The sequence below is a fragment of the Procambarus clarkii genome, chromosome 23 (assembly GCF_040958095.1).
Source record: "Procambarus clarkii isolate CNS0578487 chromosome 23, FALCON_Pclarkii_2.0, whole genome shotgun sequence".
In the NCBI taxonomy this organism is placed as follows: domain Eukaryota; kingdom Metazoa; phylum Arthropoda; class Malacostraca; order Decapoda; family Cambaridae; genus Procambarus; species Procambarus clarkii.
In genome coordinates, this window is record NC_091172.1 from 10048977 (window position 1) to 10075799 (window position 26823).

Below are 26823 nucleotides of genomic sequence, written 5' to 3' on the forward strand. Positions count from 1 at the left end.
TTTTGGAGATGTATCAGGGAAGAGTAGTCCTGTTGGCCCCTTGGTGGCTGGCCCAGCCTTGGTTTCAGGTACTCACCTAGTTGTACTCACCTAGTTGTGTTTGCGGGGGTTGAGCTCTGGCTCTTTGGTCCCGCCTCTCAACCGTCAATCGACAGGTGTACAGATTCCTGAGCCTATTGGGCTCTATCATATCTACACTTATACCAATAATTTATACCAAAACAGAGATGCAGAACTAGGAAACAGGATTGGTTCAATAGAAATTGCGAGAGGGCTAGAGACCGAAAGACACAAAAATGGAATCAATACAGGAAGAGGCCGAACCCCCAAACATACCAGCGATACAAAGATGCGAGAAACAACTACACGGCAGTGAGGAGAGAGGCAGAAAGAAATTTTGAAAAAGGGATTGCGGACAAATGTAAAACAGAACCAGGTCTATTCTATAAATTCATAAACAACAAATTGCAGGTAAAGGATATTATTCAGAGGTTGAAAATGGGAAATAGATTCACGGAAGATGAAAAGGAAATGTGTGAAACACTAAACGAAAAGTTCCAAAGTGTGTTTGTACAAAATGAAATCTTTAGGGAACCAGATACAATAAGAATTCCAGAGAACAACATAGAACACATAGAGGTGTCTAGAGACGAAGTGGAAAAAATGCTCAAGGAGCTCGGTAAGAACAAAGCAGCTGGCCCAGATGGCGTTTCACCATGGGTTCTGAGAGAATGTGCATCTGAGCTCAGCATTCCACTTCACCTGATCTTTCAGGCATCCCTGTGTACAGGAATCGTAGCAGACGGGTGGAAACAGGCTAACATAGTTCCAATCTACAAAAGTGGCAGCAGGGAAGACCCCCTCAATTATAGACCTGTATCATTGACAAGTGTAATAGTGAAAGTATTGGAAAAACTAATCAAAACTAAATGGGTAGAACACCTAGAGAGAAATGATATAATATCAGACAGACAGTATGGTTTTCGATCTGGAAGATCCTGTGTATCGAATTTACTCAGTTTCTATGATCGAGCCACAGAGAGATTACAGGAAAGAGATGGTTGGGTTGACTGCATCTATCTGGACCTAAAAAAGGCTTTCGACAGAGTTCCACATAAGAGGTTGTTCTGGAAACTGGAAAATATTGGAGGGGTGACAGGTAAGCTTCTATCATGGATGAAAAATTTTCTGACTGATAGAAAAATGAGGGCAGTAATCAGAGGCAATGTATCAGAATGGAGAAATGTCACAAGTGGAGTACCACAGGGTTCAGTTCTTGCACCAGTGATGTTTATTGTGTACATAAATGATCTACCAGTTGGTATACAGAATTATATGAACATGTTTGCTGATGATGCTAAGATAATAGGAAGGATAAGAAATTTAGATGACTGTCATGCCCTTCAAAAAGACCTGGACAAAATAAGTATATGGAGCACCACTTGGCAAATGGAATTTAATGTTAATAAATGTCATGTTATGGAATGTGGAATAGGAGAACATAGACCCCACACAACCTATATATTATGTGAGAAATCTTTAAAGAATTCTGATAAAGAAAGAGATCTAGGAGTGGTTCTAGATAGAAAACTATCACCTGAGGACCACATAAAGAATATTGTGCAAGGAGCCTATGCTATGCTTTCTAACTTCAGAATTGCATTTAAATACATGGATGGCGATATACTAAAGAAATTGTTCATGACTTTTGTTAGGCCAAAGCTAGAATATGCAGCTGTTGTGTGGTGCCCATATCTTAAGAAGCACATCAACAAACTGGAAAAGGTGCAAAGACATGCTACTAAGTGGCTCCCAGAACTGAAGGGCAAGAGCTACGAGGAGAGGTTAGAAGCATTAAATATGCCAAAACTAGAAGACAGAAGAAAAAGAGGTGATATGATCACTACATACAAAATAGTAACAGGAATTGATAAAATCGACAGGGAAGACTTCCTGAGACCTGGAATTTCAAGAACAAGAGGTCATAGATTTAAACTAGCTAAACACAGATGCCGAAGAAATATAAGAAAATTCACCTTCGCAAATAGAGTGGTAGACGGTTGGAACAAGTTAAGTGAGAAGGTGGTGGAGGCCAAGACCGTCAGTAGTTTCAAAGCGTTTTATGAGACAAAGAGTGCTGGGAAGACGGGACACCACGAGCGTAGCTCTCATCCTGTAACTACACTTAGGTAATTACACTTAGGTAATTACTTGAAGCTGTGTATGGAGTCGGCCTCCACCACATCACTTCCTAATGCATTCCATTTGTCAACCACTCTGACACTAAAAAAGTTATTTCTAATATCTCTGTGGCTCATTTGGGCACTCAGTTTCCACCTGTGTCCCCTTGTGCATGTGCCCCTTGTGTTAAATAGCCTGTCTTTATCTACCCTATCAATTCCCTTCAGAATCTTGAATGTGGTGATCATGTTCCCACTAACTCTTCTGTCTTCCAGCGAAGTGAGGTTTAATTCCCGTAGTCTCTCCTCGTAGCTCATACCTCTCAGCTCGGGTACTAGTCTGGTGGCAAACCTTTGAACCTTTTCCAGTTTAGTCTTATCCTTGACTAGATATGGACTCCATGCTGGGGCTGCATACTCCAGGATTGGCCTGTCATATGTGGTATACAAAGTTCTGAATGATTCTTTACACAAGTTTCTGAATGCCGTTCGTATGTTGGCCAGCCTGGCATATGCCGCTGATGTTATCCTCTTGATATGTGCTGCAGGAGACAGGTCTGGCATGATATCAACCCCCAAGTCTTTTTCCTTCTCTGACTCCTGAAGAATTTCCTCTCCCAGATGATACCTTGTATCTGGCCTCCTGCTCCCTACACCTATCTTCTAGGTGCTGCCTGCTCGGTGTCTGAACCTGAGGACTTTTCCGCGGCTCCACCTTTTTCAGCAGATCAGGCCAGTCCGGTTCATGGCTGATTCAATCTTTTCCAGTCTTTGCGTCTGGTCTCCTGATGCCGGGTTATCACCACTTGTATGGTAATCAGGTGGCCTCGTTGATGGTGTCCCACCTGCGTATATCGTCTTGGCGGCGGTATGAGGTTTCCTGGCTGTCCTTTCATCACTTTTTGTTCCTTCGTAAGTTGTCTTTGGTTTAGGTTCGGGTTATTTTGTCCTTTCTCTCTTGGCTGTTTCAGGACCGTCATCTTATGCTGAATACTGTCGCCTCGTATTGTGTGGCGCTGACAGAGCCGTTCCTGCTTGCATTTGGGGTGGATGTTACTTCCGCTCAGTTTCACAAGTTGTCTCGTGTGTTGTTTCACAACTGGCCTGCTCATGTGCCGCCTGAGTCGTTCTGGTCATTGGACCAGGTGCTTTCATTTCTCTCCTCCTCGGTTTGTGGTGGGCCCCCTTCAGTTTGGAACTGTTTTGATAAGGTTCTTTTCTTGTTGGCATTGGCCTCTGGAGGTCGGGTCAGGAAGCTTCATGCTCTCCTCTGGTGCAGGGGCTTCTGCTCTTTCAGTCCAGGTGGTAGATTTGTCCGTTTGCAGCTGTCTCCTTCTTTTCTGGAGAAGAACGAGATGGCCACTTTCTGGATGGGTCCTTGGGTAGTTGGTGCTTTGTTGGTTTGGCTGGGGGTGCATGTGTTGTGTTCGGTTGCGGCTCTTCACCGTTATTTGCACACCGTGGACCTGCTTTGGGTTGACCCGGTTTCCCTTCTTCCCTGTTCCAGGGCTTGGGTCTCCTAGGTCGTCCTCAGGATTATTCGGCCTAGCCAGTGTGCGGTCTGTCCTTGTGCCCATGACGTTCACAAATTTGCTGCTTTAGCTGCTGTTTTTGGTAATATGTCTTGGGTTGACATTCAGGCATGAGGATTTTGGAGGTCGAATGTTCCTGGCCCTAGTTGGGCATGTGTCGCTTTGGGTCGCAGGTTGCAGCCAGTTGTCACAACTACAAGTTGAGAAGCAAGTGGCGGCGTCTTCCCGGGTAAGTCCCTCTTTTTTCTTTTTCTGTGGTTAGGTAGCTCCGTGGAGCTGGAGGTGCTCTCCACAGAAAACCATTGTTGAATGTAATGAAATGTCATTTTCTGGGCGAGTCCTGGAGGCTCCCCGGCATCCCTCCCTCTCCTCTGGTCGGCAGTTTTTTGCGTTTTTGATATTCAGCCTCAGAACTGAAGTTGGATAGCCTGCACGGAGGTCTGGAGCTCTCCCTTCCCCCTCCCAGGAAGAAGGGAGCTGCGCAGACAGGTGGTATGGCGGCAAGTGTGACGTTATGCATGTGTGCTTGTTTTCAGACTTTGGAAGTTCTGCTTAGTAGTTTGGTTTTCGGTAGCAATGTTTCATCAGTTGGGGTCTGTTTTGGGACGCCTACCTTTCTGGGTGCCTAACCCGGTAGATGGCAGACATAGAATGCATCCAACCACATTGGGGTTTCTACAGGCCATTGCTCCTCGTGCCTCTGTGAGAGGGCCAGGTTCTGGCTCGTGGTCCCTGGTAGGCTAGAACTCCATTCGAGTTGACTGATGCCACGGTCTAACACATACATATCAGCCTGGTATAGCTTTGTGGAGCCTCTGGGACTCGCCCAGAAAATGGCGTTTCATTACATTCAACGCTGTTTTTTTTTTCACCCCTGGCCTGTTCATGCCCCGTCTTAGCCTTCCTGGTCTTTAGACCAGGTTCCTTCTTTTCTTTCTTCTCCTCATTTTATTGTGGCCCCCTTCAGTTGGTGATTGTTTTTATAAGGCATTATATTTTTTAGCCTTGGCCTCTGGGGTTCGGGTTGGGGAGTTTCTTGCACTCCTTCGGTGCCAGGGGTTCTGTTCCTTTGGTCCTGGTGGTCGATTTGTTAGGTTACAGCCTTCTTCTTTTCTGGATGAGACGGCCAGTTTCCATAGGGCTTCGTTGGTGGTGGATGCTTGTTGGTTAGGCCAGGGGTGCATCTCGTATTATGTTCGGTGATGGCTTTACACCAATACCTGCGGGCCACTGGTTCTGTGACAGTGGACACTCTTTGGGTGGATCTGGTTTTCCCTTGGTTCCCTGTTCTAGGGCTCGTGTGTCTCAGGTTGTCTGCAGTGTCATAAAGTTCATCCAGCCTGTGGTCTACAGCCTCGTGCCCATGATGTATGGAAATGTGCGGCGCTCACCACGGTTTTTGGTAGCATGTCTTGGGTTGCCATTTGGGCTCGTGGGTTTTGGAGGTCAAACATGGTCCTGGTTGCCAGATATCTTGTGACCGTTCTGGGCCCTTTCCGCCCTTGTGTGACTCTGGGGCATCTGTAGGCATTGTCGGTTTCTTCTTTGGCTTCGCCTCCCTTCCCTTTCGTAAGTGTTGCCGCCTCCCGGGTAAGTCTCGGTTTTTCTTCTCTGTGGGTAGTTAGCTTCTAGGAGATGATGGCGCTCCCCCTAAAAAATCCAGCGTAGAATGTACCTCCAGAAAAGGGTGTTTCATTACATTCAGCAATGGATTTTTGAATGAGTTCTGAGATGACCTTGAAAATTTGCCATGATGCATCCATTCCATGTTCCCAATCAGCTCTCTCCAGGAGATGTTTTGTAGTTCTTCTCTCATTTCTTGAGTCTCCTCGATAATAATCTAAAAATTCATCATCTCTGACCTTTATGTGGGTATCTTAAAATATGGTGATCACATTCAGGGGTTAGTTTCCCCTCACCTGAATTTGATCAATCATACCTTCTTCCGATGTTAGCACAAGATCTAGAATGCTGTTACCTCGTGTGACTCTACCATATGCTATATGAGAAAGGAGTCCTGTACCAGGTCTAGAAATTGTTCTCCTTCTGCTTGTAATGTTAGATTTACCCAATCTATGGTCTCATGATTAAAGTCCCTCATTATTAGGGTTTAGGTTTCTAATGCTGCATTGATCACATTATGCAGATCAGCATCTTCCTCTGGTGCTGCTGTGTCAGCCCTGTAGCATACTCACACTTATCATTTTGCTACCATCTTGAGCTGGAATGTTGCACCATGCAGACTTTGAAGATCCCATGTTGTTCAGTTTCTCATTGTTGGTTGCATCCAGGTCCTCCTTCACATACAGAATTACCCCACCTGCTCTTGTTGTTCTGTCCTTTCTGAATGTGGGTGGTATCCTGGGAGATGGAATTCCCCTTCTATTATGTCCTCTCATCCCCATGTTTCACTTATGCCAATGATGTCGAGATTTTCAGCCTCAGACACGCACATAATGAGTCAAATTTATTTACTAGGCTTCAGGCATTTGTGTAGAAACAATTTAAATTCTGGACATTGTTCCTAGGGTGCTGAGAGATTGCTCCTGTATATATAGCACATTATTATTCTGTACATTGTCACTCTGGTTTTGAACCTGTTTGTCGTTTGAGATATATAGTTACTTCTGCCTGACTGGATGAAGGACTGACCTCCTCCAGCTACTATGTGAATCACCTGCTCTCTCCTGATTCATAGCTTTGCATTTTTGTATCATTCTGTGATTCTTAACTCCTTCAGTTTGCCTCTTAGCACCCTCATCATTATCTTCTAACACATTTCCTTACTAACACATTGCCTTCAGGCTTCCCGGAAATCTCAGAGGCCCCCCTCTTTCGAAATCCCCAAACCATTGTGCCGTGTCCTAATGCATGTCTACACTCAGTTGCTATGTGGAGTAATTAGGGATATCTGCAGGCTTTATGTATGGACCAATGACCTGTAGAAATTTGTCACTCTAAAGGCATTTTGTTTTGTAATGTCCTCTGACATCAGAGCTTGGAATTTATAAAAAATAAACTTTCGGTCACGGTACTTCACTAATATTCTCCACCTGGATTGCCAGTGTTGTCTGGGGTGGCTATCTTGTAAGTAATCATATATTTTTTGTGGCAGGTCCTAGTTGCGTGAATATGATGCTTCCTGGCTTGTTGGATGATTTATTTTCCAGTAGCTCCTGTTGTTACCACTCTGCAGCATATGTGATTACATCCTTTGTTTATTTTTATGGTAATTTTAGCCACCTATATGAACTTGCATAAGGAAGTGACTTGAGTGTAACAGCTCAGAACTCCGACTTTTTGAGTAAATGTACATGAAAACTTTCCATATGAGCAGGACACTGTTGCTCTCGTTCCCTTCCTACTGTTCCTGCTTTACCTCTGTGCTACATTCTTGATTGTGGAAGTTGTACTCGCTACATTAATCTTGTCTGGTAGAATGTGAGGTAGCTCGAGTTAGGGAACACTGTTTACCTGTGGGTACTGCCATCTAGTAGTGGTCTAGGGTAGTGACTGGCTGACCTCTCATGGTGTTTAAAAGAGAACCTGATAAATGCCTCCAAAGAGTATCTGATCAACCAGACTGTGATTCATATGTCAGGCTGTGAGCAGCTGCATCTAACAATCTCATTGATTAGAGACTGAGTTGCAGGGACACTTATCCTCGGAACCAATGCAAAGTAACCACAAGGCAAGGTGGCTATCTGGACCAACTAGTGCTTTGAGAAAGCTCTGCTTGTCAGTCTCTTTGATAAGTAATGCTTAGTAGGGATTTGGGTATATTTGAATGTACTTTCTAGAGGTCATAACTGGCTGGATCTATTGTTCTGCACTCTCCCTTTTCAGCAGTGTACCCCAACAAAGACATTTTAAAACAGTTCTCTTACTACAGTGCAGAATATTGACCTGCCTGGTTGTGCATAGTTCCTGTTCATGGGACCTGCAGGACCTTGCTGCTTTGTTGAGCAGGACACACTGTCCTACTCAGTAAGGAGCTTTTCATATATGCAACACTCAAAGCCTGATTTTTATTTTATGTGCATTTTGGTATAATAGAGTATAATGTGGCATTAAGAGTAGTTATGTGCACTAGAGTCTAACTTAATCTGTGTAATTATATTGTGTCTAAATTTAATTTATGGTATGTTTTTGTTACAAGGCTGCATTTGAACACTAGAATTTGTAAGACTTAACTCCCTAGTATGCTTTTACACCTCCCTCCCCATGTTCTTAACTCCACCTTCTTGTATTGGTGGCAAAGTAAGCATTATTATCTGTTTGACTTTTGCTTTTTTGTCTGTAGTTATTGAATGTACTGAACAGTTTGTTATTGGTGTTAAAACTTTTTCTAACTTAACTCCCTTTTAGTTTAATGAGAAGTAACAGTCTAAATCTTATTTTTGTTTACAAAATTATGCTAGAATAATGGCTACTCTGAGTGAAGATATTGTTTTCAGCTGGAGCAATATATAAAGTATCTTAAGCCTTGAACTAGGCTTTTTGGTTCGCCACGTCATGAAGAGTGAACGTCAGGAAGAGGAACGTAGACTGGAGGTTAGTTAGGATTCTATAAGTAGCACAGTTTGGTCTTGATATGTTTGTTAATGTGCATGAATTTTGCAGCATCTATTATTTAATTAATGTGACTATATAATATTAATATTTGCCATTATAACCACAGCTTCAGCCTGATTATTAAAATACTGTAAATAAAAACTTTAATTGATTAACCCCTAAGCTGTACAAAACTTCATATGTAGTGTGACCTTGAGCTCAGTTTTTTAAATTTTCTGAAACTCTTTCAAATGTTTTATGCATAATCTACTAGACAAATGCTCCAACTTTGTCTAAAGGATACCAGTGTAACTTGAAAAACAAGAAAATATAAAATAATTATACTTAATTATAATTAACTTAATATTATTATACTTAATATTAAAAACTTCAGATTTTGAAATCGGCTGCAAAAATATAAAATATCACCAATTGTTCATTTGGTGTTATTATGCCCTCAAAATAGCATATGATCTTCATTTTCATATATTTAGAATATAGGTTTTCAGTACAGTTTACTGTAAAAAAATTGTCAAAATGGCATTTGTAATATGCGCAAATTTAGACAACAAAAATTTATAACTAAACGTTTAGAGTTTATGAAAAATCAGTTCTATAGGAATTGTAGAACAGACAGCTGTGCACACTACAGTATATGTAAAAATGGTGAGAATCAGTCAGAAAATAGATTTTGGATACTGAAGTAAGTTGAAATTCTAGTAATAGATATAATTGAAGTTGAAGTTATCGACAATGAATAAGACAGTTCTAATTCATGAATTTACTAGTATGTTTTAATAAACGTTGTTTGGCATTCGTACTTGAATATGTAAAAGTTGTAGGTCAATGTGTGTTGAAATGAAGGCAAGAAAAAGTACCCCCCCCCCCAAAAAAAAAAATAGGGATAATTATAATAATTGTAATGATTTAGGGGATATATTTAGGGTATACTTTATATAAGTAAAAAAACAAACTAATCTGGTCCCTAATCATCAAAAACACCTAAAGAAACAAGAAAAATAGTTTGAAATCTGTGAAAAAATCAGTCAAAATAAATTCAAAATCCCAGGTTCTGAGAGTTGTTACTGGCTTATTTGTTGACCAATTTAATTCTGTCTTCACATAGTTAAGGATTTAAGCCTTCACTCTCCGGGATGTAAAGGTTATAACAAATTCAAATAATAAACAAAGGAGGAAAAAATCTAAAAACCTAAAAAAACAAAATTTCCCCTAAAAAAATATTTTCTTGGGGAGCTCCGTTGGCTCCCTGGAGCTATCCAGGCTGAATGGATATGTATAACTTTCTGGTCATTTCACGCGGCCTGTGGTGGCGTTGGGTGGCTTCTCCCTCGGGGGGTTCGGGGCTCGCAGGGCAAGCCTCCTCCCCTGTGCTGTCAAGTCATCTCGGAGTGGGTTCGCTTGGGCGTGGTCGAAACGACTTCGTCCCTTTGGTGGGTTTCCCGCCTGTTCCCAGTCCCGAAACGGGACTGCGTGGACCTCCTGTTCATTCTGTACTTTTCCCGTCTGAATCTGTGGGTTTTTTTTGCCCTCCTTCAGGATGACAACTCTGTCCCAGGTTCGTCTTCTCTCGGAGCCAGGCGCTTGGATGGTGTCCCTGGACCTCACGGATGTGTATTGGCACGTCCCGGTTCATCCGGGGTTAAGGGACTGGCTCGGTTTTGTTGTGGGGCATCAAGCTTACCAGGCTTTCGTTACCTTTCCTTTGGCTTGAATCTGGCGCCTCTGGTGTTTACTCGCCTTACTCGGGTCATGGTGGCCTGGCTGCGTCTTTTAGGTGTGCGGGTTCTGGCCTTCCTCGTTATGGTGTGCGGGTTCTGGCCTGGTTTGGGTTCCCAGTTGTCCGCGTGTCTGCTCGCCAGGGATTTGGTTCTTTCCCAGCTCGCCGGGTTCAGGGTTCCTGGTGAACTTGAGGAAGTCACATCTGGTTCCCTCTCAGGTTCGGTCTTGGCTAGGTGTTCAATGTGACGCTTGTACCGCTTCCTTGTCTCTTCCTCCGGCGGCTCTGCTTCGCCTGCGTTACCACCTGTGTCTGTTCCCAAGGGGTCCCGGGTCACGCGGCAGTTGCTAGAGAGTGTGTGCGGGAGCCTGAACTTTGCCATGTTGGTCTACCCACTGGGTCGGGTGTGGCTTCGTCGGCTGTTATGGTTCCTTTGGGGCCGTCCCTTCCACCTCTCTTGCAATCGCTGGATTTGTCCCCCCAGGGGCTTTACGTCGGCTGCTGTGTCGCCGGCTTCCTCTCTGGGTTTTTCAAGGTTCAGTGCCTTGGCGTCTGACAGAGCCCTCACTAGATGTGTTCACAGACGCGTCGTCTCTTGGCTGGGGCTTTGTGACCAGTGCTCACCAGGCCGGCCAGGGGCGGTGGTGTCCGTCTCTCCGTCTGGCCCACAGCACGGTGCGGGAGTTCTCGGCGGTTTGGTTGTCGCTCCGGAGGGTTCGGGTCGCTCGCGGATCGATGATCAGGCTCCATTCAGACTGCACCCCGGTGGTTCATTGCCTGAACTAGGGGGGTTCGATGTGGTCCTTCGCTCTTTGGGGCTGGTCACTTCGGGTGACTCATCTGCTGAGTTCTCGGGGTTTGGCTCTCCTGGCAGTTCACATTCGGGTAGTGTCCAATGTCTTGGCGGATGGCCTGTCACGGTTCATTCCCCTGTCCACGGAATGGACAGTCGACGCCAGCTCCTTCAGTTGGCTCTGTCGGACATTCGGTCCTCCGGACGTGGATCTTTTTGCGTCGGCGTGGTCGAGGCATCTTCTGGTTTGTGACACCCTGCGAGGCCTTCGGGGTCAATGCCTTTCAGTTGGATTGGGCGTGCTGGGGTTACCTATACCTCTTCCCTCCAGTTCAGCTGTTACTCCAGGTCCTGGCTTGCTTGGAAACTTACAGGGGAGAGTTGTCCTGGCTCCTTGGTGGCCGGCCCAGCCTTGGTTTTAGGCGCTGCTTGCTCGGTGTCCAAACCCGAGGGTCTTCCAGCGGCTCTGCCTCTTTCAGCAGATCGGGCCAGTCTGGTACGAGGCTGGTTCGGTCTTCTCCTCAAGTCTTCGCGTTTGGAGTTTTTGACTCGAGTTTATCATCACTTGTATGGTGCGCAGGTGGCTTCATTGTTGGTCTCCCACCTGCATGCTTCGTCTCGGCGGCAGTACGAAGTTTCCTGGCAGTCCTTTCATTTTTTCCTATCGCTGTGTAGGTGTTCTTTGGTCTCTGATAGGGTTGCCTTGTCCTTTCTTTCTTGGTTGTTCCAGGATCGTCATCTTATACCGAATACTGACGCCTCATATCGTGCAACGTTGGCAGAGCCGCTTCATCTTGCTTTCGGTGTTGATGTTACTTCTGTTCCATTCCACAAGCTATCTTGTGGGTTGCTTCATCTCCGGCCTGCTCATGCGCCGCATGAGCTGTCCTGGCCCTTCTTGGACTGGGTGCTCGCGTTTCTCTCTTCTCCTCTGTTTGTTATGGCCCCTTCCATTTTGGATTGTTTTTCCAAGGCTCTTTTTCCTGTTGGCATTGGCCTCTGGGGGTCGGGTGGGGAAGCTTCATGCTCTCCTCCGGCGCAGGGGTTTCTGCTCTTTTGGTCCTGGGGGGCGTTTTGTTCGCCTGCAACCGTCTCCTTCTTTTCTGGTAAAGAATGAGGTGGCTGCATTCCGGAGGGGGCCTTGGGTCATTGATGCTTGGCTGGTCAGGCCGGGGGGGGCATCATGTGTTGTGTCCGATTGCGGCTCTCTGCCGTTATTTGCATGCCACGGCTTTGGTGGCCGGGGATGCTCTTTGGGTTCACCCAAAGAACAGGGAAGAAGGTTTCCCTTCTTCCCTGTTCCCGGGCTCGGGTCTCTCAGGTCGTCTGCAGGGTTATTAAGTCTAGCCAGCCTGCGGTCTATTCCCGGGCCCACGACGTTCGTAAATTTGCTGCCTTGGTTGCCGTCTTTGGCAACATGTCCTGGGTTGACATTCGGGCCCAGGCTTTTTGGAGGTTGAACAGGGTCCTGGCAGCTTGCTACCTGGTGAATGCCCCTGGGCCTAGTAGGGCCTGCGTTGCATTGGGTCAGCGGTTGCAGCTAGTTGTCTCTACTTCGCGATGAGGAGTGAAGACGGACCGTCTCCCGGGTAAGTCCCTTATTTTCCTTCTCTTTAGGTAGTTAGCTCCGGGGAGCTGACAGGGCTCCCACCAGAAAACCAGCATTGAATGTAATGAAACACCATTTTCTGGGTGAGTCCCGGAGGCTCCCCGGCATCCCTCTCTCCCTCCGGTCGGCGGTGTTTTTCATGTGTTTTGACATCCAGCCTAAGAACTAGTGTTGGGTCGCTAGTGCGAGAGGTCTGGGGCTTCCCCTTCCCCCTCCCGGGAAGGAGGGGTTGCACAGACGGTGGCGCGGCAATATGATGACGTCATGCTTGTTTGCTAATTTTTGTTTGGGGAGTTCTGTCCACTTGTAAGGCTTTCAGTAGCGATAGTTTTACTAGAATAGGGGTTTGTTTTGGTGCATACCTTTCTGGGTGTCTGTCCTGGTCGATGGCAGACATAGAATGCTCCCAACCACAGGGGGATTTCTATAGGCCATTACTCCTCGTGCCTCTTCTGAAGGGGCCAGGTTCTGGCTCGTGGTCCCTGGTAGACAAAAACTCCAAGCACTTGACTGATGCCAGAAAGTTATACATATCCATTCAGCCTGGATAGCTCCGGGGAGCCTTTGGGACTCACCCAAAAAATGGTATTTCATTACATTCAACCCTGGTTTTTTGGACATTGTTGCAAGTAACTGATAATAACTTTGGGCAGTGTATTTATATGATAATATAACAAAATAGAGTATAATAACATACATAATAACACATAAGAAGTATTACTCACAAATGCTATAAAGGCACCAGCTGCCATTATATCCACTTTGTGGACACTTTACCATTCTTCTTCATTATGCGTCAGACAGGTGCTTGCATTTCTTTTTTTTTATTGCATTATCCATCAGTTCCAGTTAATATGAGCTGTTCTCCTTATCAACAAAATGTTTTTTTTTTTAAATATTCGTCTAAAATAAATTTCTAAAAATATTTTGATGAAAATTTCATGATGCTGAAGCCAATAAGTTGGAGATTTGTTTAAAATTTTTAAGTAATTGTTACATAATTCAAATATTTTTTCGAATTATGCCCTCTTATACTGAGCAGTTTAAGGGTTAATTATGAAGTATTGTAAATATATTTATTTGGTAAGGTTTTACATTTTTACATTTTGGTAAGTTTTCTGGGAGAAGCCCCTTCTGCTCCCCGGAGCTATCTGCTATTCGGGCTGATATGAGTGTTTTAGACACTGGCATCGGTCAAACAAATGGAGTTCTTAGGCCTACCGGGGACCACGAGCCAGAACCTGGCCCCCCTCAGAGAGGCACGAAAAGCAATGGCCTGTAGAACCCCCTGTGTGGTTGGATGCATTCTGTCTGCCATTTGCCTTCAGTCATTTGGTTTTGGTTTTGCGTTGCTTTTCCCTTCTTGAGCTGTTTTCGGACCAGCTTGAGGATGTGGAGGCGCTCGGGGCCGATCCTGGGTCCGGTGCGCTGGTCTCAGCAGTGCGGGCATTCGCTGCTCTGTTGAAGCTGTTTGCATCGATCCCATGGGAGGCGGTATCTCTGTTCTTTGCATCTCGTCTTGCATGCCAGCAGGTTGAGGTAGGCTAGAACCCTAACCCCCTAAGACACAGACAGGAAACCACAACCCGGGTAAAGCATGTGAAAGTGCGAGGGGCCAGATTCAAGCCGAATGGAAGGCAACGAAAGCGGTAACCTTGACGCTCCACAACAAAATCGAGCCGTCCCTAAATCCCGGATGAATCGGGACAAGCCAATATGCGTCCCGGAGGTCCAGGGACACATCCAAGCGCCCGGCTCCAAAAGAAGCCGGACTTGGAACAGAGTAGTCATCCAAAAGAAGGGCCAATAGACCCAAGGGTTCAGACAGGACAAGTCCAGAATGAACCGCAGGTCCGCACAGTCCCGTTTTGGAACCGGAAACAGGCGGGAAACACACTTGAAGAAAGAGGACGTTTTGACCACGTCCAAGCGAACCCACTCTAAGATGACCCGACAGAGCACAGGAGAAGAGGGCCTGCTCTGCCAGTCCCAAACCCCTCAAAGGAGGAGGAGTGACCCAAAGCAATCACAAATTGCAAGAAACGACCAAAAAAGCCCACAAATCGTGGGACCAGGTGTGAGCAAACAGCGCGAGCCTTCCCCTACCATTGCCTCCTCATTGGGACTGGCTCCCAGCCAGTCTGCATGTCTGCTCGCTAGGATTTTTCCCAGCTCGCCGGGTTCGGGTTCCTGGTGAACAGGCAGAAGTCCCATCTGGTTCCCTCTCAGGTTCGGTCTTGGTTGAATTCTTGTATAAGACTCCCGGACCGCTTCCTTATTTCTCCCTCTGGCTGCTCTGCTACGTCTGCAGTCCCGCCTTCGCCTGTTTCTGGGGGGGGGGGGGGCTCCCGAGTCGTGAAGCAGTTGCTCGAGGGTTTGTGTGGGAGTCTGATCTTTGCAGTGATGGTGTACCCACTGGGCTGGGTTTGGCTTTGTCGGCTGTTCTAGTTCCTTTGGAGATGTTCCTTCCGCCTCTCTCGCGATCGCTGAGGCCGGCCTCCGGTTGCCTTATGATGGCTGCTGCATCACCGGCTTTCTCTCAGTGTTTTGGGGTTCAATGCCTTGGCGCCTACCTGAGCCCCTCGCTCAATGTGTTCACAGGCGTGTCGTCGCTTGGCTGGGGCTTTGTGACCTGTGCTCACCAGGCCGGCCAGGAGTGTGTTGTGTTGGCTGCCGACTTCGGTAACATGTCTTGGGCTGACATTTGGCCACAGGGTTTTTGGGAGTTTTTTTCTTTGGGGGGGGGGCACAATTTTTTTTTAAACAGGGTCCTGGCCGCTCGCTACCTAGTCAGTGTTCTTGGTCCTAGTCAGGCATGTGTCACATTGGGTCTGCGGTTGTAACCATTTGTCTCGACTTCGACTTGAGAAGCAAGTGACGACCGCCTCCCGGGTAAGTTCCTCTTGTTTTTATCTTTGGATAAGTAGCTCTGGGAAGCCGAAGGGGCTCTCCCCAGAGAACCAGCGTTGAATGTAATGAAACGCCATTTTCAGGGTGAGACCCGGAGGCTTTCCGGCAACCCTCCCTCCTTCCGGTCCTCAGTTTTTGTGTTTTTTTTTTTTTTGACATCCAGCCACTGAATTTGACACTGAAGGTGTGGATAGCCAGCGTGGGGATCTGGGGCTCCCCCTTCTCCCTCCTGGGGAGGGGGGAGCTGCACGAACAACGGAGCAGTGACAGTTATGACGTTGTGCTCCTTTACTCATTTTTCGTGTGGGGCAGTTCTGTCCAACAGTTCGGCTTTTAGTAGAATATTTTAATCAGATAGATTGTTTTAGGGTGCCTACTTTTCTGGGGGCCTGACCTGGTCGATGGCAGACAGAATGCTTCCAACCACATGGGGGGTTTCCATAGGCCATTGCTCCTCGTGCCTCTCTGAGTGGGCCAGGTTCTGGCTCGTGGTCCCTGGTAGGCCCAAGAACTCCATTCGCTTGACTGATGCCAGGGGTCTAATACATTCATATCAGCTTGGATAGTGGATAGCTCCGAGGAGCCTCTGGAGTCTCTCCCAGAAAATGGCATTTCATTACATTCAACACTTTTTTTTTTTTTAATCCTCTTCAAGGTATTAAATGGGTTAGTTGACCATAAAGTGATAGAATTAGCAAAGTTCCCTTCATTGCATCTTCTACCTTCTATCCCCGATGGTGGTTTAATAGTAAATTGCAGCCTGTCTGATTGCTATTTTTGTGAAAAGCCCCGTTGGCTCCCTGAAGATATCCAAGCCGACATGTGCAATATTAGTTTGGGGTCATCAGTCCATGGGAATTCTTTATGCCTACCAGGATCCATGAGCCAGAACCTAGTCTCCTCAGAGAGGTGCAGGGAGCAATGACCTATGAGTACTCTACTTTTAGAGTACAGTATGTCACTTGCCTTCGACCAGGGAGGGCACCCAGAAAGATAGGCGAAATAATATAAACCTCAAGCTGGTGTAAATTGCAACCTACGTCCAAACCAAGCAAAATAACTCGCCCAAAAAGAAAACAAGCAAGCAACACCTCATCCTACTACAATATCCACTCAATTTAACGGCTTATATGGGGCTGTACCCTGGTCGTTATTTCTGGAGCTCCGTTATTTCCGAAGTTAAGTCAGGTCGGGTAATTTTTCAAGTAACATTCAGGTAGGATATATTTTATACTGTATAACTAAAATTAAATAAAGTTCACTGTGTAATTGCATTCCAATTTAGTGCCACGCCGACAGTTAAGCCGGTTGTTGCCTGCTGCATGGATGATGTGTGAGCACGCTCTGATCAAGTCCAGATGGGTGGGAAAAAATTGGTTCATTCCCTTGTATTGCAAAATATTTCATGTATCAATCAGTGATTGTTAATATTTTCTCAATAAAATTTTAGAGATGTGTTTTGTTTTACCCTGAACAGTGCAGGTAATGTATTTTTAATGTTATGACACAGGCTGTGACGGCCAGGCCATAACAATGGTGATCGAGTCTTGTCACTGAGAGCTAGCCAAGACAAAATATTTTGAGCTCACCTTTTCTCTGCTAATGATAGAATATACATTTGCAGAGACTAATATGTAGCTTTTGTTGAAAAAAAAAACAATTAATATGTTGTAATACTATAATAAAATTGGTAAATTGACTTATTTTAATGAAGCTGAAGATTACAAAGCTGTGAAGATTATGTCATCCTCTGCAGCACTTGTTTTATATTGTTTATATTGTATACAGGGTACATACAGTATGTACACTTATTTTCAGGCACTCACTTCACACAACAGCTAGGATTACTACTAATTCACATGAGTTCTAATTCTACTTCACTATTGAAAATTATTTCTACTGTATATTTACACTGTACAGTATCTTTTGGTCAAGGCTTAATTAATCATTAACATTTCAATACTGTACTCTATCAACACTTTTTACACTAATTTATATGCCTTTCAATCATATTTTATATCGTTATTGGATGACTTGTCACGACTTGTCGATGGGAATTCAACATCGGCAGGTGCAACATGGCTTGTAGAGCATTCGAAGCTGGCGGATGCTCCATGACTTGTTGATGGGAATTCAACATCGGCGGGTGCAACATGGCTTGTAGAGCATTCATTGCCCGAGGATGCTCCATGACTTGTTGATTGGAATTCAGCATCGGTGGGTGCAGCATGGCTTGTAGAGCATTCGTTGCCGGCGGAGGCAACGAATGTAATATGTAATATGTGACTCTGGATGATCGAGGTCGGCATGTGAGGGGACGCCGATGCCACAACAAACCCAATACCGACCGTCGGTAGTATCGACCGCCAGACCAATATACAAGGCGCCAGATACCGGTCTCCCAAACTGGTCATCATTACCGGCAGATCAGTATAAAAGAGGCCGTTAAATTGAGTGGATACTGTATAGTGGTATCCTATACACTTGTTAGAGCTTCCCACCTCTTCCTCACTTGGTGTGAGCCGACAGCTCACTCCTTAAGTTCTCGACTAATGTGCATGGTGGCCAGATGTCGCCTCTGGCTTCCCTTTCCTATACCGCATTTTGCTCTGTGTGGCTGTACCAGCAGTGTGTGTGTGTGGTGTGGTGGCCAGGTGTTCTTTGTATGTGGGGCTGCATGCACTCGGGTGACCTTCCCAAGATGCCCTGTAAGAAATACCCTTGCAGACGAGGAGTCACAATAACGTGTCTGAAATATGTTGACCAAACCACACACTAGAAAGTGAAGGGATGATGACGATGTTTCGGTCCGTCCTGGATCATTCTCAAGTCGATTGTGATGAGGGAATGTTGTTTTAGATTTAGCTATTCAGAACGAAGTGTTCATGTAGCATGGGCTATGGTGAGCCCGTAAAAAATGCGATGAAAGAAGGAGGGGAGGCAATAAATAGGCAAGAGAGAGAGGTGAGGAGAAGAAAATCTTAGAGGAAGAAAAAGCAAGGCAAAATGTACGAAAGGAAAGGTGTAAGAAAGGGGATAGTAATAGGAATAAGAACATAAGAACAAAGGAAACTGAAGAAGGCCTATTGGCCCATACGAGGCAGCTGCTATTTATACCAACCCAATAAGAAGGGGATAGTGATAGGAATAAGAAGGGGATAGCAATAGGAATAAGAAGGGGATAGTAATAGGAATAAGCAAGGGATCGTAAGAGAAAATAATTGAAAGAAAAAAGAAGGAAAGATTAAAGAAAGATAAATGGAAGGGTAAGCTTATATTAGGTCACGTTTGTTAGAAAGTTTAGAGCATTTGAGTATATGCTGTGAAAGGGAAGGGTCAACAGCAACAAAGCCAGGACTCAAGTTAATGTTGGGTATGTTGTGTATTAGAGCCGATTCAACAAGACAGCGTCTGTGTAGAGTAGAGGCAGGAAAGATTATTTTGGAGGAAGACCAATCAATAGGATGATTAGAATCCCTAACATAACAGAAGAGAGCATTGTTAGTGTCTGCAGACTTAATACTTCTTTTGTGTTCTTTAAGTCTGTCATTGTGTATGGCCAGTTTCACCAAAGTATTGGAGAGGACAAGATGAACAGGAGTAGAGTAGACACCAGCAGCATTAGGGCCTTCTTCCTCTCCCACTTCTTTTCAAGGGAAGACATCCCTTGAAAAGAACTAGCAATTTGTCAATCACTACATTCATATCTGGTACATAGAAATCTTTGAGCTTTCCTTTCACTTTGCTGAACACTTTCCCCAGTCAATCATTTGGAACCACATTATCATTATTTTCAAAATAAAGGCACCTTAGAAGTCGAAGCAAGCTGTCGCGAGACACATTTCTTGATGACTGGGGTTGGAACAATATGGCTTTTGTTCCAATAATCCTGTATGACAAAGTTTTCTGAATGTTTTATCATCATACACAGCACATGAAACACATGTACTCACAACTAGGTGAGTACATATATTTCAGTTACAGTCATGAATATCTTTGCAATGTGTCAAGAAAAAAGCTGGTAATAAACTGTCTGTAATGAATTCCACTCTATACCGTTGAGTTTTCTTAACAAGATATTTCATGAACAGTGTTCTAACTCAATATGTCACAGTATACGTGTATAGATATCCAAGTTATATAAATCATATGCCAGTTATATTCATCAAGTACTGTATATATGTCATTAAATGCACCAGTATATCATATGCATGCACCAGTCGCACCTACTGACATTTGGCAGGGAACACGGGATAATCTCAACACAGCTAGGTGTTAATCTAAATATTTATAGTAATATTATTATATATATATATATATATATATATATATATATATATATATATATATATATATATATATATATATATATATATATATATATATATAATATAATATAATATAATATAATTTATTTATTTATTAGTATATTTTGGTAGCAGTCTTTCCTGTAGACATATATTATTAAATATGACCGAAAAAATAAGATCAATAATTCTAACACGAATTTTCTCAATATTTCTCATGTTTCTTTTCACTGTTGATGGTAATTGAAAAATCACTTCTCCAAAATTCATTTTTATTTCTAGTCTGACGCGACACTTGAACGCGTTTCATAATAACTTATTACATTTTCAAAGACTTTAGTTTACACACACACAACTATAACCTGCAAACACTAACAGAGTTCTACTATGCTATGATTTTAAACAGCTTTCATTTTATACCCACATTTTGGGTGAGGTGATATGTTACAACAGTTTTGGAAGTAGGTAGAATATAGTTGTGCATTAATTGGCTGTTGATTGCTGGTGTTGACTTTTTGATGTGTAGTGCCTCGCTGATGTCAAGCCGCCTGCTATCGCCGTACCTATCGATGATTTCTGTGTTGTTTGTTAAGATTTCTCTGGTGATGGTCTGGTTGTGAGAAGAGATTACGTGTTCCTTGATGGCTCCCTGTTGCTTATGCATTGTTAGTCGCCTAGAAAGAGACGTTGTTGTCTTGCCTATATACTGAGTTCTTTGGGGCTTACAGTCCCCAAGTGGGCATTTGAAGGCATAGACGAAGTTGGTTTCCTTTAAGGCGTTCTGCTATGTGTCTGGAGAGTTTTTTATGAGTAGGTTGGCTGTTATTTTGATTTTATAGTAAATTGTCAATTGTATTTTCTGATTTTTGTCTGTAGGGATAACGTTCCTATCAACAATATCTTTCAGGACCCTTTCCTCCGTTTTATGAGCTGTCGAAAAGAAGTTCTTGTAAAATAGTCTAATCGGGGGTACATGTGTTGTGTTAATTGACTCTTCAGAGGTTGCAGGGAGTTTCACCTTTCTTTATACCTGTATGATGTCAACAAAATCATTAGAGAAACCGTTATTGACTAGGACCTGCCTTACCCTACAGAATTCTTCATCGATTTGCTTCCATCCTGAGCTGTGGCTGAGAGCACGGTCGACGTAAGCGTTGACAACACTCCTCCTGTACCTGTCTGGGCAGTCACTATTGGCATTGAGGCACATTCCTATGTTTGTTTCCTTAGTGTAGACTGCAGTGTCGAAGTTTCCACTCCTTTCCGTGACTGTTACATCTAGAAAGGGCAGCTTCCCCATCCTTCTCCATCTCGTAAGTGAAACTCAACACAGAATTCCGCTCAAATGCCTCCTTCAGCTGCTGCAGATGTCTGACATCGGGTACCTGTGTAAAAATGTCATCAACATACCTGCAGTATATGGCAGGTTTCAGGTCCATGTCAACTAAGACCTTCTGCTCGATGGTACTCGTGTAGAAGTTCGCAAACAGGACATCTAAGGTGTCCTGTTTGTGAACTTCTATATATGTGACATATGAACATATACATTTGTGACATATGAACATATGTGACATATACATACAGTATGAACTTCTACGGAAATATATGTGTATATGGCCTACAGATGTAAACACAGACGAATTTGTAGCCAAACTTAATGATCAAGTCACCTCCATAAAATTTACTATGGAGACTGAAATTGATACATGTTTGCCATTCCTAGATGTACTTATTCATAGGGTATGAATATGAATTCATACTTATTCATGTACTTATTCAAACTAAAGTTTAGTGTCTGCAGAAAACCTATGAATAATTTATCTTATGTTCATTATTTCTCAGGGCATAGATACAATGTGAAAAAATCAATTTTTTCTTCAATGTATCTAAGAGCTCTTTGGGTTGTGAGTCCAGAATTCTTAGATGAAGAGTTTAAGAATATTGATTCCATTGGTCTCGAGCTTTGTTATCCATTCAGTTTTTTGGAAGTTTGCCATAGCAAAGCACGTCGTACATATTATAATAAAATATGCAGTGAAAAAATTCGCCCAAAGAATGTGTTATGTTTACCATATTTCTCTGGGTTTGAAAATATGGTCAAGGCCTTGAAACTTTTTGATATACATGTATTGTTTAGCTATGAAAATACTGTTGGTAAACTTTTAGTTAGAAACAGCCCTCGTAGTGATAATTGTGTCATTTACAAAATACCTTATAAAGATTGTAATAGGTTCTATGTCAGGCAAACATCTAAAGATTTGAAATGCAGAATTTTGCAACATAAATACTCTGTAAGACAAGGCCAATTATCTAATGCTTTGTTTGTTTATTTGTCAGAAAATGCTCACCAAATTGATTGGAAGATGGCTTCTTCAATAACGAATTGTAAAATCACTTATAATAGAAACATAATTGAATCTGTTTTAATACAGATTACAAAAGAATGTAATTTGAACATTAGCAGTGGTTTATATAACTTAGATCCATTTTTACAAGCTTGTACTCTTTACACAAGCTTGTACTCTTTTCACAAGCTTGTACGCTTTACACAAGCATGTACGCTTTACACTAGCTTGTACTCTTTATGCAAGCTTGTACTCTTTACACAAGCTTGTACTCTTTTCACAAGCTTGTACTCTACACAAGCTTGTACTCTTTACACAAGCTTGTACTCTTTACACAAGCTTGTACTCTTTACACAAGCTTGTACTCTTTTCACAAGCTTGTACGCTTTACACAAGCATGTACGCTTTACACTAGCTTGTACTCTTTATGCAAGCTTGTACTCTTTACGCAAGCTTGTACTCTACACAAGCTTGTACTCTTTACACAAGCTTGTACGCTTTACACTAGCCTGTACTCTTTACACTAGCCTGTACTCTTTACACTAGCCTGTACTCTTTACACTAGCCTGTACTCTTTACACTAGCCTGTACTCTTTACACTAGCTTGGTCACTTTACACTAGCTAGTACTCTTTACACAAGCTTGTACTCTTTACACAAGCTTGTACTCTTTACACAAGCTTGTACTCTTTACACAAGCTTGTACTCTTTACACAAGCTTGTACTCTTTACACTAGTCTTTACTTATTACACCAACCTGATCCTTTGCTCATTACACCATTTTATTTTAATTGCACTAATCTATATAGCTTACACTTCATGAAGTCATTATACACACTATGCTCATTGCATGAATCTGATCATATTCTGGGTTATGTGACTTGTGTGTACCATTTGTAATGCCCTCATCATTTCAATCTTACCATGTCTTGTTTTAAGCAAGTTTTCTTTCCTTAGGTACGAGTAGCAGAAGATCGAGATTTTGAGCGACTAAAACATCTTTGTGATTGTCATGATGGATGGAATCTGGCATATGATCACCCACCGACAAAAGTTTTCACCAGACCCACAAAGAATTCAACATTTCAAATGATAAAGGTATAATATATTCAACATATTTTAACCCTTCTGTTGCTCAGGGCTAATTAGCCCTTGTCACTCACAGGTGCATACCGAAAAAAAAATTCTTCCTAACCTGTTAAGTTGTGTTCCCCGACCACGAGAAAAATAAAAAAAAATTAATTGTACTTACCAGTGGCTTAATTGAGCCAACAATATGGGCAATGATGTCACACCCTGCATGATCGGTCATGCAAGGTGCGTCCCGGAGGCGTCGCGCGCGGTTTTCAAGCAGCCATAGTTACCACAAATTTAATTTCGCGGCATTATTTACAGTGTCTAGGCGTATTACCGCTAATATTATTCACTAATTGTTGCATATGGTACATCATGGTCAATGGCAATAAATGTTGTATTCATCTAGAATACACATGCGCTCACAAATGTTTTCCATTACGCCAATATAATATGTATTCACATTGTTCATTATTATATTTACAGGTTTTTGCACTAATATTGCACATTTAGAAGTCTTGGAGAGAGTGGTAGTTGTTGAAGCAGTCGACAGCACACAATGGGACTGCACATGCTTCACACCATGTTTGCACCTGTTTTCATTTCTGATCTCTCCTTTTTGTTGATCTACAAACTAAGCAATCACGTTAGCCTAGTGCACGTTTTCCAGCTGGTGGCAAATGTTTTAGTCTGTGTGCTTGAAAGCCCTCAATGTAAGCAAACCTGGGTGTAGCAGCATGCTGCAACACTGGGTTCATGATGGGTCTTTGTATGCCAGGAACATCTTTGCCAAACTTTGCTAGTAACTGTGTCGCAAGTGTAAAAGCAAACGAACGGAAACTTGGTTTACGTCCATTTTTCACCAGATACGTAATGTAGCAGTTCAGCATGCTCATGTCAACAATATTAAAAAGCAAACACTTTTTTCGTCCACTTTAATGTTTTCCGCACACACTCAACAGTGCCCACCATCATGTCAGATTTATCAACCAAACGCATGTTGATATTATAGTCAAGAACACAATCTGGCTTATATACTGGATCTTGCGTTACTCGGTTCACCTTGCCACTGTTCACCATTGTACCGTCATGAACGGTTGTCAGCAAATTCACTTCTCTCTTGTCTTTCCACCTAACTGAGAGTATTTGATCACATTTTCTTAGGTCGCAGTCACCAACACCAACCAAGTTTATTTTCAAACACTGGCATTTCCCTTCTTTTTGGCTTTACTGTGCCAACCATTCCAGTTCTATTTTCAATCAAGAACCTAGCTAGCAAGGAACTTGAATAGTAGTTATCCGTGTATGAAATGTGACCCAAGTTCATCCATGGTGCCATCAGTGACTTCACCTTGGTTACCTTGAGGTTACCTTGAGGTTACCTCGAGGTGATTTCGGAGCTCAGTGACCCCACGGCCCGGTCGTCAACCAGACCTCCTCGTTGCTGGACTAGTCAACCGGGTTGTTGGACGCGGCTGCTCGCAGCCTGACGTATGAGTCACAGCCTGGTTGATCAGGAATCTTTTGGAGGTGTTTGTCAAGTTCTCTCTTGAACACTGTGAGGGGTCAGCCAGTTATGCCCCTTATGTGTAGCAGAAGCGTGTTGAACAGTCTCGGGCCTCTGATGTTGATAGAGTTCTCTCTCAGAGTATCTGTTGCACCTCTGCTCTTCAACGGGGGGTATTGTGCACATCCTGCCATGCCTTCTGGTCTCATGTGCTGTTATTTCTGTGTGCAGGTTTGGGACCAGCCCCTCTACTATTTTCCATGTGTAAGTTATTATGTATCTCTCCCGCCTGCGCTCAAGAGAATAAAGATTTACGCTCTTTAATCGGTCCCAGTCGTTTAGATGTTTTACCGAGTGGATTCTAGCAGTAAACGATCTCTGCACACTCTCCAGGTCAGCAACTTCTCCAGCTTTAAAAGGGGCTATCATTGTGCAGCAGTATTCCACTCTAGAGAGCACTAGCATCTTGAAAAGTATCATCATTGGTATAGCATCTCTAGTGTGAAAGCTTCTTGTTATCCAACCTGTCATTTTTCTTGCAGTTGTGACGGCTACTTTATTTTCTTCTTTAACCCTTGTGTTGCTCAGGGCTAGTTAGCATTTGTCACCCACAGGCGCATACCAAAAAAAATATATATTTTTTCTTCTAAACCTGTTAATTTGTGTTCTCTGATCATGAGAAAAATAATAAAAAAATCGTAAGTGGCATATATTGCCCGCTATAGGGCGGGGAAGTCTGGTAAAAAACAGGCGCTGACTCAGCGTGCATCCCAGGCGGTCTGCTCCTCCCCTAGCTGTCAGGCAGGAGTGGCCACAGAGATAATTACCTAATTATTTCAATGTCTCTGATTTATTTTTTGTAGTTTTTTTGCTGTAATATTATTCAATGGTGTGTAGTGTGATATATTCATATAATAAAATATGTGAATCATCGCTATACTCAAAATTATGGTGTGCATATTGTTGATTCAATTATTACGTTCGTCAAACAGTGAACAAATACTTTGTCGGTTATTACACTATATACACAGGTTATATGTAAGTACAGTATGTGCATATTTTGTTCACCATAACGAACCAGTAAGTTGGTAATATGAGTCAAAAAGCAACGAGGAGTAACCGCCACACACCAGCCAGCCACTCGCTGCCACTCACTCCCTCAACACCTCACTCGCCCACATTCTCCTCCCACCATACTGTTTTTGCTTTTATTCACTATATACAAACATTATATATAAATATCTACATGTTTTGTTCACCACAACTGTACAACTAAGCTGATATAGTTAGTTCAGGCACTAAGAGATGTCGCTACACACAGTCAGCTGGCGGCTGTCTCCCTCGCACATTCAAGGTCAGACACACTAAAATTTCACCCCCAACAATACTGTTTGTGGTGTTATTACCCTAATATATATATATATATATATATATATATATATATATATATATATATATATATATATATATATATATATATACAGTGGTACCTCGGAATGCGAGTGTCCCTGTATGCGAGTTTTTCGGAAGACGAGCAGGATTTACTCCAAAAATATGTCTCGGAAGGCGAGGGTTACCTCGGGACACGAGTTTGTTGATACGTGTACAGGCCGACTGGCGCGTGGTGGCATGGCGATCGCGCCTCAGTTTACCAGTGTCTCGTGTCCAGTGACTATCCCACCTGAATTCTTCACAAGGATTTACAGTTTTTTATCGTTTTTTTGGCCATTTAAGCATAAAAGTTGTCATTATATATCTTGCCATGGGTCTCAAGAAAGCCATTGGTAAGGTTCAACCTAAGAAAATAGCTGTGAGTAGAGGCAGTAGAGGATGTCCCTTCTTGATTAAGAAAATGTGTGAAGTATGGGAAGAACTGCAAAGTTTTGTTGAAAAAACTCACCCAGATAAAGCTGTAGCAGGCCGTTGCATTGACCTTTTAAATGACAATGTGATGTCTTACTACAGACAAGTGTTAAAATGTAGGGAAAAACAAGTGTCATTAGATAAATTCTTAGTAAAACAAGCAAGTCCTAGTGGTATGCAGGCAAAATGTGCCAGAGTGTGCATACCAGTGAAGTCCTCACTGCCTGATGTGATAATGGAAGGGGACTTCCCTTCCAAACAGTAACTCCTCTCTTCCTCCCACCTCCTCACCATCTTCCATACGCCTACAGCATTCAACAGCAAGGTAAGTAATAACTTGAACATAGTTTTGTAGGTTTATTTAGATGAATTAGGTATAAAAATTTAGTTTGATGTGGGGTTTTTGGGGTAG

General features: G+C 43.3%; 1 protein-coding gene across 3 annotated transcripts in view; it reads left to right on the plus strand.

The window, feature by feature from the left end:
* The window catches only part of LOC123764064 (START domain-containing protein 10), a 103953-nt gene that overhangs the window by 20679 nt on the left and 56451 nt on the right, over positions 1–26823 (plus strand). For 2 of the 3 annotated variants that reach the window (XM_045751560.2, XM_045751559.2), the window contains 2 exons: positions 8170–8266; positions 22925–23065. In XM_045751560.2, coding sequence (XP_045607516.1) covers positions 8228–8266; positions 22925–23065 — 180 coding nt within the window. In that variant the 5' untranslated portion in view covers positions 8170–8227. The remainder of the gene's footprint in view (positions 1–8169; positions 8267–22924; positions 23066–26823) is intronic. The other variant, XM_045751561.2, reaches the window with a different exon arrangement.